Source organism: Pinus tabuliformis, chromosome 9, assembly GCF_031772625.1.
Source record: "Pinus tabuliformis cultivar Carrire ecotype Pingquan chromosome 9, CPIR1, whole genome shotgun sequence".
Lineage (NCBI taxonomy): Eukaryota > Viridiplantae > Streptophyta > Pinopsida > Pinales > Pinaceae > Pinus > Pinus tabuliformis.
In genome coordinates, this window is record NC_142307.1 from 1296336546 (window position 1) to 1296349656 (window position 13111).

Genomic DNA, 13111 nt, shown 5'->3' on the forward strand with positions numbered 1-13111 from the left:
AGATTAAGGAGTAGGGACAATTAGCAAAGTTTAAGTCCATGCGTGTTACTTGGACACGGGGAGAAATTAAGGCTATTATTATCTTAGAAGATATTCATATTTTTTTTAAAATATTTTAAAGTAGTTTTTTATAAATATCCCCATGTAGGGTGTCAATTAGGTTTATCCCAGGTGATTGGGAGGAAGGAATGAAATCCTCCCCACCTAGTTTCAATTCCCACGAGTGACATGATAAATATTGACAGTCTTGACGATATACATATATTTCTCATATGGAATAACAATGTTAAATATATGGAAAGAAATATCCCCATGTAGGGTGTCCATCAAGAAAACTAGGAATAAGAGTCCCACATATCATGATAGAGCCTTTCTTTAAGATTATGGAGCCCAGATAATTAGCAAAGTTTAAGGACATTATTCACATTATATATATAAAGTGATGATAATCTAATTAACATGGAAGTATTTATATCCCCCCGTGGGGTGTCCATCAAGACAGTTAGGAATGAGAGTCCCCCATATTACAATAGAGCCATTGTTTAAGATTATAGAGTAGGGACATTTACCAAAGTTTAAGGTCACATGCATTACTAGGCCACTGGGAGTCATTAAAGCTACTCTTATTGACCTCTTATTGCATTATGTGTTGACCGTTGCCGCATTGGAATATCATTTCACTAGTGGTGGTTGCAATTCAACACTTTAGGATGCAGGACTTGATACAGTCATGGAGTGGAATGTGAAAAATACCTACACTCAATTGTGTTTTCCTCCCTTAGTGTATATTTTGGGTAACTTGTTGCCCTTTGCATCCTTGGTTCCCCTTTGGATTCTACTTGGTTAACAATCTTTTTGAGAGACTTTTTCATCTTCCCTTCCCTCTCACCCACATGGTTCTCCACTCTCATGGTTGTGTTCCTCTCTTAGTTTGAATCTCTTAATTTTCCTTGTTTTTATCCCGAACTTGTTTCTTGACCTTTCTTGGTTCCTTTCTTTCATTTTGTTGGAGCTCACATTTGTAGTTTTATTGGAATTGGTCCTCCTTTTCCTTATTGACTCTCCCCTCTGTCCCACTCCCTCCCATTCTTCCTATAGTAGTTATTCCTTGTCATGGACATTCTTTCTCTGGTCATCGCAGTAGTAGTAGAGAGGATCCTCCTTAAACCAAAGCCCAAACTAATGTAAAGGGTTCAACTCATTGCCATTGGGAATGTGCCTCCTAGTATACTTAGGATGAAATGGATTTGGTAGAAAGAAAAGCTCATGTAGAACACATGTTCTTCTCTGATATTGAGATGGTGGAGGAGAATGTAAGACAATGGATTCCTGACCCAAGAAACACTCGATCTAAACAAACCCAATACATGCAAATAGTCGATTTGTATTGGAGAATGAAGAGTTTGATGGGTAAAATCCTAGTAGAGTGCAGTGAAGCATAAGAAGAAATGCTTCTCTGCATAAATTCCCTATAACAATAGGTCAACAAATTGGGCAATAAGGTTTTCAGTACTAAGAAACTTGCCAACTTGACTTCGACAATAGTGAGGATAATGAATAGGCTAAAGCTCCCTCCCAAATGGATTCTCCTATAGGTTAATCATGGCATACTCTATAGCATTTTAGAGTTTTGAGAGACTTTGTAAGTCAAGCTGCCTTAATATCCAGTGTTGTTATGTTCTATTTTCTAGTCTTTTAGATAGTTGCAAACTCTATTACTTAGACCAATACTATTATACATTTATAATAATTTTCATGACTTTAAACTCATATAGATATATATTGTTTTCTTTTTAATCAATAATAAATAAAACCTAAATTATATAATAAAAAAACACATAAAAATATCTATTTACTTGAATATCAACCAATTTTAAATAATAATAATAATATTTTTTTGAGTAATAAAACCATATTTCAAAAGTGTGATTGATAAAGTAGATTTTAAATAAATTTGGATGAATTAGTATCATGAAGAAAATGTGATTTTGAAAATCGTTAACATGAAGAACTTTATAATAAATATTTTGTAAATATCTCACCCTTGATTTTATTGTAAATTATTTTAATCTAGTTTTAAATGTTTTTAATTTGTTTAAATATATGTCTTTTATTTTAGGTGATTTTTACATTTTACATAACTTATTTATCATAATATTTGATGATTATTTACTTTACTTACTATTTTAGGTGATTCTTATATTTTACGCAAGTTGGTTTTAGTGTGATTTTTTGGAAGCTTTTTTGGTTGGTTTTTCTGGTCTAATTTCTCTTGAAATCACAAGTTTGATGGGTAACCCTACACAATCGAAATGCCCTAGGAGTTTTTCAGGGTGCTGAATCCATATATACTGTAAAAAAACCAATTTAAATAACACAAATCAAGATTTCACCTCAAATTTTTTAGTCGGATTTCGGCATCGAAAAGTCCAAAAAGTCGCACTAAAGACAACTCCTATTTTAGATGACCTATTTATCATGATATTTGATGATCATCTACCCTACTTACCATGATGTCTAACAATGTTCTTAGGTCCATGGATTTTACTTTTGTTTTTTAATTAGTTAGCATAACAATAATCATTTTTGAATTATTGTGTATGAACATCTTCTCATAATCATTTAGTTCAATGAAATTCTCAATCAAATGTCTAGTGCATCGTGTGAGAATATTCCTAGTTGCTGAAGGCTTCTTATTTCAACTTAAGGTGGATGAGGATTTATTGATTTTTTATTATTATTTTAATTGAGGGCCTAGATTGATTCTCAAGGGAATATGCTCAACATATGTTGTAGTGTATTAAGTATTCCTAATTGTCGAAGGTTTCTTATTTCAACTTAACGTGGATGAGGATTTATTGACTTTTTATTATTATTTTAATTGAGGGCCTAGATCGATTCTCAAGGAAATATGCTCAACATATGTTGTAGTGTATTAAAGAGTTTGTTAGGTTGCATTGACTTTTAATAAATAAAAAAAATTATATTCCAATTCCAATAAGTTCCTCCATGATAAGTTCCTCATCATTATTTATAACATTAATTTATAATTCCTTTTTTTCTTAAGTTAAAGTTGACTCATAACCTTTTTATACATGGTTAATTAGGGAAATGTGTGCATTAGTAAGACAGTCTTCTTGTTGCGATAGTTTTTTTTGGTTATATTTATGGAACTTTCGGCTATATCAACGACATTAATATTTTTAATGTGGTTGTACTAATTCTATAGATAATGAATTTGTTTACTTTTGCCATGCTTTTCGTTATTTTGTAATGATTTCGTCTTATTGTTTATTGGAATCATGTACTTTTATCTCACTATGCTCTTTTTACATTTAAATTTTAATGTTAAATAAAATATTTGTTGTAATTTTTGATATATGCTTTTTTTCTTTTAAATTTTATGCATTGTGATATTTATGGTATTGGTTTGATTTTTATAGAACAAGGATTAAATAAAATGTATGTTTATTGTAGTATTTGAGTAGAGATTAAACGTGATTAAAAGTATTGAGATCATAAGAGTGAGTGAGTTGTTATTCAACTTTAGAGGAAACATCATGTCTACATTCTCATGAAGTCTAAACTTGGCCTCCAAAAATCAATCTAAATTCCATGCTCGCTAAAGATTCAAAACATTATCATTGTTGGGGATCCTAAAAAATAAGATATGCCTTCTTCATCCAGGCTAGAATACTCTCAATGACAGGTTGAATTATATTTTTCAATGTGTTCAACTAGCCCTTCACCCCATCCCATAGTTGGACTTCTTTCACGTCCTTAGAATCAACAATGCTCATCCTATTCTTCAAGCCAATAAAGCTCTCCAAGAAAAAGAGGATGAAATTATGATAAATTGCCAACATCTCACTCAACATATCACATGATTTCTTACTCATTAAATATGGCTTACTCACATGAAATTCAAGTGGCAAGTCTCCATCCTCAACATACTATGCAAATTACACACTCATCGTCTCTTATTATTAGTACATGCTCAACCTTTCTTCTTATTTAGTTCTCACAACCTAAACTAGATTGTGGTGGGACCATTTACTTTGCGAGGGATTCTTTCATCCACTTGAGCCATTATTGCGTTGCATGAGTTCAATCCGAGATGTGAAATGCCATTATGGGTCAAATGGTGAGAAAATGTTCCTTCATTTGCTAGAGGTTGTCCTATTCTTCAGTTGGTTTAACACTACCACTCTTGTTCCTCCCCCATGGGCATAATTCCTTAGCAAATTTCGGTACTCTCCCCTTGATAGTTTAGGGCAATCCTTTTGGCTTTATTTCAATGTCTCATCACACAATGGTTGAACTGTAGATAGTTCTAAGGTAGCTTGGATGTGCAATTAAGGAGCTTCAATTCTCTCTCCATAATCTTCAAATTCAATGTGTCAGCCTATAAGTGTAGGTCAAAACATCTATGGATATTTTAATCCAACATAGGCAGTGAATTCATCAGGCAAAAGATGAGTGTTGGGTACTTCGAAATCATTTTGAGGATCTCCAGGTGGATCATTGCCTCAAAATGTAGATCCCTTCTCCTTCAATTCATTTCAGAATGACATCCTCAATGTAAATGGAGCTCATCCTTCCAAGCCTCAAGCTTCAGCTCCATGGATAACTTCGAAAAAAATGATGTTGTTGGTTCTCCTCACCTTATAGGTTCACTTTGATGCAATGCTTATTTCTCTTAATCCTTGAAGCTTTCTTTTAAGTTTACTTTATAAAACATTTATCTGAACACCTGCAAATTCCTCCCTTAGTACTATTTAGTCAAAGTATGGAGCCCTTTATTTTGGTTTAGAATTTTCCAAACGTTGCTCCCTCATTTTGTACTTTTGCTACATGCTTTTATTGCAGGTTTAGCTAATATAACATCTCTTATTTCTTGTTTTTAAAAAGTAAAGAGTAGCTAAAAGCATGATTTGAGATGAAGGACCCATTGTATGAGAAGTACTTCAAAAGGTTATGCAAAGACATCTTGCATTATGAAATCAAGCCACTTTTTTGCTTTCCCACCTTCCTTATACATGCATAACTACATGGTTGAGGAAAAGAAAGATAGAAAACCACTCAATATAGATGGACGAATAGTAAGTATGACTACTTCTTTATCAAATGTATACGAGTTGGTTTGCCTGAGGTTTAATTTGCATTTTGTTTGAGGTTCAAATCTCATAGGAAGGAGCTTAGAGTTCGAGCCAATTATGAGGATTATACTGTCCTAATAGGTGTCAAAATTGTCTAAACTCCATTAAATTTCACACAATTTTAATAACAATATTTCACTATTACGTAAATCATTCTTCTATCCAACATTAAAACAATCCTAACCTAAACACAACTTAATATAAAAAAATAAAAATAAAAATAAAAATTATAACTCACTTCTCAGCGATGAAAAGCGTTAAAAAACATCAAGCATTTTCATTCACCCTCGTGATAGATTAGTTTCTACCATAAAGCAGAGACAAAGTATCTACAATATCACATCAAACATCTTCTTAGGATATCCACCAATGTACGAGTAACATTGTCCTATTGGCTTGGAAGTGGGAATCAATGATGTAACAAGCATTATTCATAATGCAGCGTAAATTTTAAGGTTCCATTCATGGGTTTAAATTTTAAGACTTCATTGAATATTTGAATGGGTTTAAATTTTAAGACTTCATTGAATATTTGAATGGGCTTAAATTTTAAGACTTCGTTGAATATTTCGATAAAGTTCTATTTTCAAGGATTAGTATGGAACTTTTAAAGAGCAAGAAGTAAATTTAAAAATAATAATTTTATTAAAAGGCCATGAGCATGAGCATGGGCAATAAAAAGGTTGAGACATTTTGTAACAAACATTCAACCAAGAATAAAGGTTACTTTATGCCTCACATATTCTAATTCTAATCCACATTTGTGTCCCAAAAAGTGTGTTAGTGCAGGCTGTCATGTCAAAGGGCGAGGGAATATTTTGGTGAATTAAAAAGAAAGGACCTTACTCTTGTCCTTACCTTGAGATGTGATTGGGCATATGAGGACGTAGGCTGTGGACAATTTGACTAAGGGGCACGTCCTTGAACAAAGTACCTCTCACTAACTATTCTGAATGGGAGAAAGCCAAAAGGAGTCGATTTCCCAAGAAATTCGAGCGAGGCTGCATCGATTGCAATCTCTTACGCAGGTACAGTTTGCACATGGTGCGGGGCCGGAGCCAGCGACTGTATCTCGGCTTCTGTGTCGTTCATGGGGAGCGAACCCCCGACCTGTGTCTACACTAGGGCAAGACATCCCATAAGGTTTTTGGGGCATTGTTTATTTGGGCGTCAATTTTGTTAAAAATAGTTGGAATTTAATTTTTTTGGTTGAAAATTTAAAAATAAGAGTATTTAAGAAATAGATGTCCATTAAAAACTTAATTTTTATAAGAAAAATTTCAGCTTAAATCACATGTAAAAAACCTTTGTCGAAAAAATAAATATAATCAAAAACCCAAAATTTTAAAACGTAACAATTATAATCTAGATTTCCAAAAATTTCTTTGCCAACCAAAACTACCCCAAAGCATTATTTTGTTATCATGGAGCGAGCGCCATGATGATAGATAATCGCAGGGGATATACCTACTACGTAGACCATATGCACAATTTGAATCTCGTTCCCCACCCTGTCAGATTGTACGGCATAATCCCAATTCTCAATAGAATAACAACAAAATTCCGAATTATTAAAAACGGTGAAAAAGTAACGCGTCGGTTGAGGCATTAAAATAATACTTGCTAATAATAATAATAATAATTTGGAGTTGATGAGCAAGAGGGGGAGGACATCACGGGGTCTCATCGCTTGTGTTCAAAAGAAGTTGGATCTTTGTAAACTCAAGAGCGATCTTTTTCATTCGTTGCTTATCTGCTTCGCCCTTAGCTGCAGAGCGCTTTCATGGGCGGCGGATCGATCCCGCGACCTCAGAAATCACAGGCGGGACGATGCTGAGAGCCGCTCTGCGGAAGATTGATAGTTTTTCTGATGGAAAGTTTCTTCTGAGGGGTTTTCCGGGCTGAGATTACGAGTGCGCGCGGGGAGTTCTTGGGTTGAGAAAGCGATAGATTGTTGTTGAGAAAGCGATATAATGTCGCGGCCGTGGTGGACTATGCAGCCCCCGCCAGTGCCGCCGCAGACGACAATGAACCCCTCGGCCGAGCGGCAGGGGCACTCCGGCGGTGGTGGCTCCGTCGGGACTCTGGTGGTGGTGCTCGCGGTGATAACGATTCTCGGAGTTTTGGCGGGGGTCATTGCTCGGATTTGCGGCGGGCGGCACCTAGCGGGGCACGGGGACTACGATTTCGAAGGATGGGTCGAGAACAAGTGCTCCAGTTGCATCGACGGTAGCCTCGGTGGTGGGCATGGATCCTGCAACGCAAGTGGCGACGGCACAGCCCAGGCGCCGTCCAAGGACGGCGGCGACGCGACTTCAAAGGCTACCGCCGAGGACGCCAAGGCGGCGGGGTCGGACGAGAAGAAGGAAGGCGACGGTGGCGTTAAGGCGGGTGAAGGCGCGAGCTGAGACACTGAGACACTACACTTCTTCGTCGTGGCTTCCCCTTCTCCTGCCCGTGATTCGAACCCGCGGTGGTACGATCAAGAAAATACCATTTAGTGTTGCTGACGAGGTTTCTCTCTTTTTTCTCTGCACATTTTCTTATCGTTCCCGATTTTGGAGGTCTACAATAAGAGCTCTTTAAATAAAATATTCTGTCTTTGAATAGCGTGATGTAATCACTTGGCGATCACTACTACTGTACTTTGCTGCTGCTAACTTCTTACATTTTGTGTAGTACCTGTTGTGGTCACATGACTCATGTTTTAATACTTTTTCTCCTGCAACGTCTAGATTTTACATTAAAAAGATGAATGGTGAGCCCTTATCTTTTTAATTCAAATTTAGTATATAACAGTAGATTGCATTAATTATTAATAATAATTATCATGTCAAGTTGGCAATGTATCTATCACTATTATTAGAATATGTCACTTGCAAAAGTTAGTCATCATGAGTTTGACTTGTAAGTGTGGGTGATTGAATGATGAATGAAATACCTTAGATGACACGAAACATTTACTTTATTTTAATGGTACATACATTCAACAAAAAGTTATATCGAAGCAATCATATGCGCCATTCTATTTCATTATCGTCACATTCCCCAAAAGAAAATTAATAATTTTTTTATATGGTAAAATTTGGATAGTAAATAGTGGTATTTTCTTATTCATGTTTTATTTTTGCTTATCCATTAAAACAATCATTCCACACAAACAAATCTCAAATCTGATTTCTTCGCTCTCTTTTTCATCGAAGGTGTCCAGTCAAAGTAAATTATTTTCTATATAAGGTGTATAAATTCCATTTTGATATTTTTAAAGTAATCATTTTTCATATTTTTATATGTATTTTTGTATGTGTTTTTTCTAAAAAGTTCATTTTTGCGGTCTAAAATGTGTATATCATTATATGTAATATTTTTAAAATTGATATATTTTGAAATTATTTTTATTTTTTAAATTCACAGTATAATTAGATATCAAATTGGTGAATGATTTTTTTTAAGGGGAAATATATGAATTAATCAGTAAAGACTTTTTTATTCGATTGTTAAAATTTATTAAGGTGTATATATTTAATACTTTCAAAATTTAAACATATGATCTTTTACTTGGCATTAGACCCTTCTTAAAATATTATATATTTAATCAAATATGTATTTAGGCATACATCATTTATTTAATTAATTTAAATTTTTTTTATATTTTTAATTTTATATAGTTTATCCTACTAATGCCTTTTAGATTTAAATTTTGTATATCATTTTCCAGAGAAGAAAAATATATTCCATTAACTAACAATGTGGTACACTAATATGATTCAAATCATGCACATTTGGGGTCCGTTTACTTGACATGAAGGTTGAGCAATGTCATTGACTTTATTCTTAAATAGTTGCTTCTTGCTCACATTGTTTTTTTAACGAACCTTTTATGTGTCACAAGATTATTTTAAAATGTAGATTCTTAGTATTTACTATGCAAATTTAACCTCCTTGTGTCACAAGATTATTTTAAAATGTAGATTCTCAATATTTACTATGCAAATTTAACCTCCTTTATTTACGAATATGTTAAAGTTTTGGTCTATATCTACCTCTCGTACTCAACATAACCTCTCCTCCCATAACTCCTTTGGTTGTTTCCATTTTCTCAGTTTGTATCTCAATTTATGTATATGAATCCTAAATATGATTCTATTACCTTTTTTATGACACAAGATTAAAAACTTCAATTAGTTTCATGATAATAATGTTATTTTCATTTAACATATCTTCATTTTAACATTCTTATAGATAATATTGTAATACCATTTTCTCATTAGTAGTACATGGTTGTTCGGGAAAATATATATAAATTGATACTTTAAGATGATTGGATTTTAGTTCCACATTATAATATAAAATATATTTATGGAAGCAAGAACTGTGTTGCTAGGGAATATAACATAGCCTTTTTTTTACCATAGAATAAGATATGATTAGAGAATTAAGATATATGTTAATGGAAGCTCCATTAACATACTCCATTGTCATTGGAAGCTCCATCAAAGCATGCCCAATGAGCTAGAGGGTTAATAGTCTCTTTGATGATACCCTGAGAGCCTTAGAAGTATATGAGGACAACAAAAGAGCAAAGATTGTGTGTATTTGTGCAACAATAAGATTAGGAACATAGGAAAGGTGGCTTTATTACTTGACAGCGACACCCCCCAACAAATGAGAGGCAAAATGTTTCTAAGAGCAACATCTTTGGGTGAGTCCCACCAAGTCTTCTAGTCATCATAAAATGATTCGCCCCTCCACACCAAGTTACAACCTAGGTTATGTTTTACTTTGGTCCAAATGCACATAGTCAAAGGACAGTGGAGGAACAAACGTGCCACGAACTCCCCAACATTCTTTCATAAGATACACTAGTTGCGATCTTTCTGTCGCTTTTGTAGATTGTCCCAAGTTGGAACTTTATTTTCAATTAAACACCAAAGAAAAACCCTGGCCTAGCTAGGCAACTAAGCTTCCAAATCTTCTTCCACCACCAGGCAAGGTCAACTTGTCCTCTCGTTGAAATATGATGTAAATATCTTGTCTTTGGTGTGTACATCCCAAATGGAGAGTGGACCTAACAAAGGGCATCCTCTCTTTTTCTAATTCTAACATGTGAGGATTCTAGCGCATTTTTGTAATTTGTTCAAGTGTCAAAGAACTGATTTGGTAGATTAAGCTAATCAACATCTATCCATCCCTGTGCTCGTATAAAAGAGCGAGCTTCGATGACAATCTTATTCAAAAAAGTCTTCCCATGCTCATTTAGGAAGGAAACTAAATCTCGGGAAAGTCTAAAATTCTCCCCACATCCAACCCATGGATCTGCACCTATCCTCATCTTCTCGCCATTTCCAATCTTCCAAGCAAGACCACTTTCTACCATTGAGAAAGATGATAAGACAACCTTCCAAATAACATAGGAGCTTGCAAACCTTTTGTTTGGCAACCTAACCCATTCCTCAATAGAAAGAGGGAGGATACATTTCTTGTAAACTACCAAGGTCCAGAGGTTGTTTGTTGACAATAACCTCCAACGAACCTTGGCTGCCAGTGCTTTTGCAAAAGTAGGAAGTTATTTGATGTCCTGGTCTCCCCAAGCTTTGGGTAAGGCAATCCTCTCCCACCTCACCAATGGGAGAACTATTTCCTCCTTAGATCTAGCCTATAAGAACTGACAACACAACTTACTGATTAATTCAATAATTCCTTTAGGCACCCAGGTAAGGGTCATCCAGTACACTGAAATAGCTTCCAGAACCAATTTTACAAGTTCCAACCTCCATGCTCTATAAAGCCACCTGAAACTCATAGTTTTAGTCTCTTTTCTAGCTTAGCCAACAACCAGAGCTAGTTTTCTTTTCGATATGCATTTGGTTTGAGATGAAAATCGAGATATTTCGAGCCATCCTGAAAGGTTTTAACTTGAAAAAGAAATTAAGTCTACACCCTACGAACTTCTCCACATGATAGTCCATAATAGGAAAGGGTAGACATTGCCACATTTATTAACATTCTTGTAGCTTTCTGGAAAAGAGACGGGGCTTCTTTGATGGCAGCTAGACCCTGCCTTGAACCATTACTAAATCGAAGAATATCATCAACAAATAGTAGATGGGTGATGGCAAGGTTACCAACAACCTCAATTCCCTTGAACTCCCCCTGCTTTTTGCTGGCAAAAGTAATCTGTTAAGTCCTTCTATTGCCAATAAAAATAGAAGCGAGGATAATGGGAAGCCTTGTCTCAGACCATTTTGAGCATGGAAGAAAGGTGATGCAGAACCATTGACAAGGACCGTGAATGAGAAAGTAGATATGCAACTCATTACCCAATTGATGAAGGGAACTTCAAAACCCAAGTGTGCAAGAATCAGCCGAATAAAGACCTAGTTAACCCTATCATAGGGTTTTGAAAGGTCGATTTTGATGACAATGTTTCTCAACTTCCAAACTTTTAAGTTGTGCAAGCCTTCTTGAGACACTCCAATGGCTTCATGTATTTGATGCCCCTACAGAAAACCAAATTGCTCCCATGACACATTCTTAGAGAGGATTGGTCTTAATTTACTAGCAATGTTTTTGCTATTAGTTTGTAGACACGGTTGCATAGAGAAATTGGCTTGAAGTCATCAAATAATTGGGGAACATTTGTTTTTAGAATGAGAGCTATAAAAGTGGTGTTGAATGAGTCTAGAATTCTCCATTTTCTTGAGAGTCCTGGACCACCTTAAGAAGATTAGCCCCCAGCAATTCATAGAAACCAAGGAAAAATTAACTATCCAACCATCAGCGCCTAGACTCTTGTCTCTTTGCATGCCATGAAGAATAACTTGAAGTTACCTATCTGTGATAGGGTCCATCAACCTCTGGTTTTCTTCTCCATTAGTGAAACTAGGAAGGAATTGAGCAAGACAAATCACTTCAACAATGATAGCTTCCTTTGGAGCTTTAGATAAAATTTTGAAGTGATTTTTCCCCAAATAGGCTAAGTCCTCAAAGGACGAAGCTCTGCCTCCCTCTGTATTATTTATAGCCCATGTCGTGTTGTAGTTTTTGTGCCCCTTGGGAAAATTTCGAAAAAACTTGGTGTTCTCATTACCATTCTTTGCCAAACTACTCAACTTTTTTGTCTCTAAATCTTGCCTTTTTCTTCTAGAGGTCTCTCCTTTTTGTGGCCTCCAGATGCATTATTCTATGTTTTTCTTCCTCCGCATTGTAACCACCACCTTTCGGGGACTCCATTCGGCTTCATCCCTAGTCCTCTTATGTATGGACCATTGGATAGTGACTTGTTTCACCCTCTTTAAATTCTTTGCAAAATGGTGAGCAATCGGGTTGTCCAAGTCTTGATTATATGGGAGTCAGTTTTTTGCTACCAGTTGTAAAAATCCTTCATTAGCTAGCCAAGAGGCATTGCATTTAAATGGACTACAAGGTTTCTTGTTCCCACCTTTCAATTCCAAGAGCATCGGATGATGATCAAATACACCACCAACCCCAATCTATTGACGAAACAGGGGAATTCTCTCCAGTAGAGCTTCAACCATCAGGAACCTATCAAGGTGCTTAGCCACCACCACATCACCAATACTTATATTCCTCCAAGAAGGTTTATATTTTAGAAGATTAACATCCATGAGCTTACTATTAACCATATTTCGTAGGAAGAAGGAAGTCATAGAATCCGAAAGAGCATGTGGCCCCCAAACTTCTGAAGCTCCCAAGGAAAAGTTCAAATCCCCCCCTAACAATCAAATTTTACGACTTCATGAAGGGTTTGTTCATTAATTGATCCTAGAAAAGGGGATGTTCATAGCAAGGTCCATAAATATTGACTACGAAGAGATCCATTCCCAGTCTAGAAGAAAAAATACACATCCCTAAAACCAAGTCTACACCCCAAGAGTTATTTACCTTTATTGTTTTTTGGCTAAACCCCATCACCAACCCTCCATAATGAC

The 13111-nt window shown here is 35.5% G+C and overlaps 1 protein-coding gene across 1 annotated transcript; it reads left to right on the plus strand.

The window, feature by feature from the left end:
- The first annotated feature begins 6816 nt into the window (after nt 1–6816).
- Nucleotides 6817–7840, plus strand: LOC149153303 (uncharacterized). The gene has a single exon (XM_089439821.1). It carries the CDS (start codon nt 7133–7135, stop codon nt 7565–7567), a length of 435 nt encoding a protein of 144 aa, XP_089295947.1. The 5' UTR covers nt 6817–7132; the 3' UTR covers nt 7568–7840.
- Nucleotides 7841–13111: the final 5271 nt, after the last annotated feature.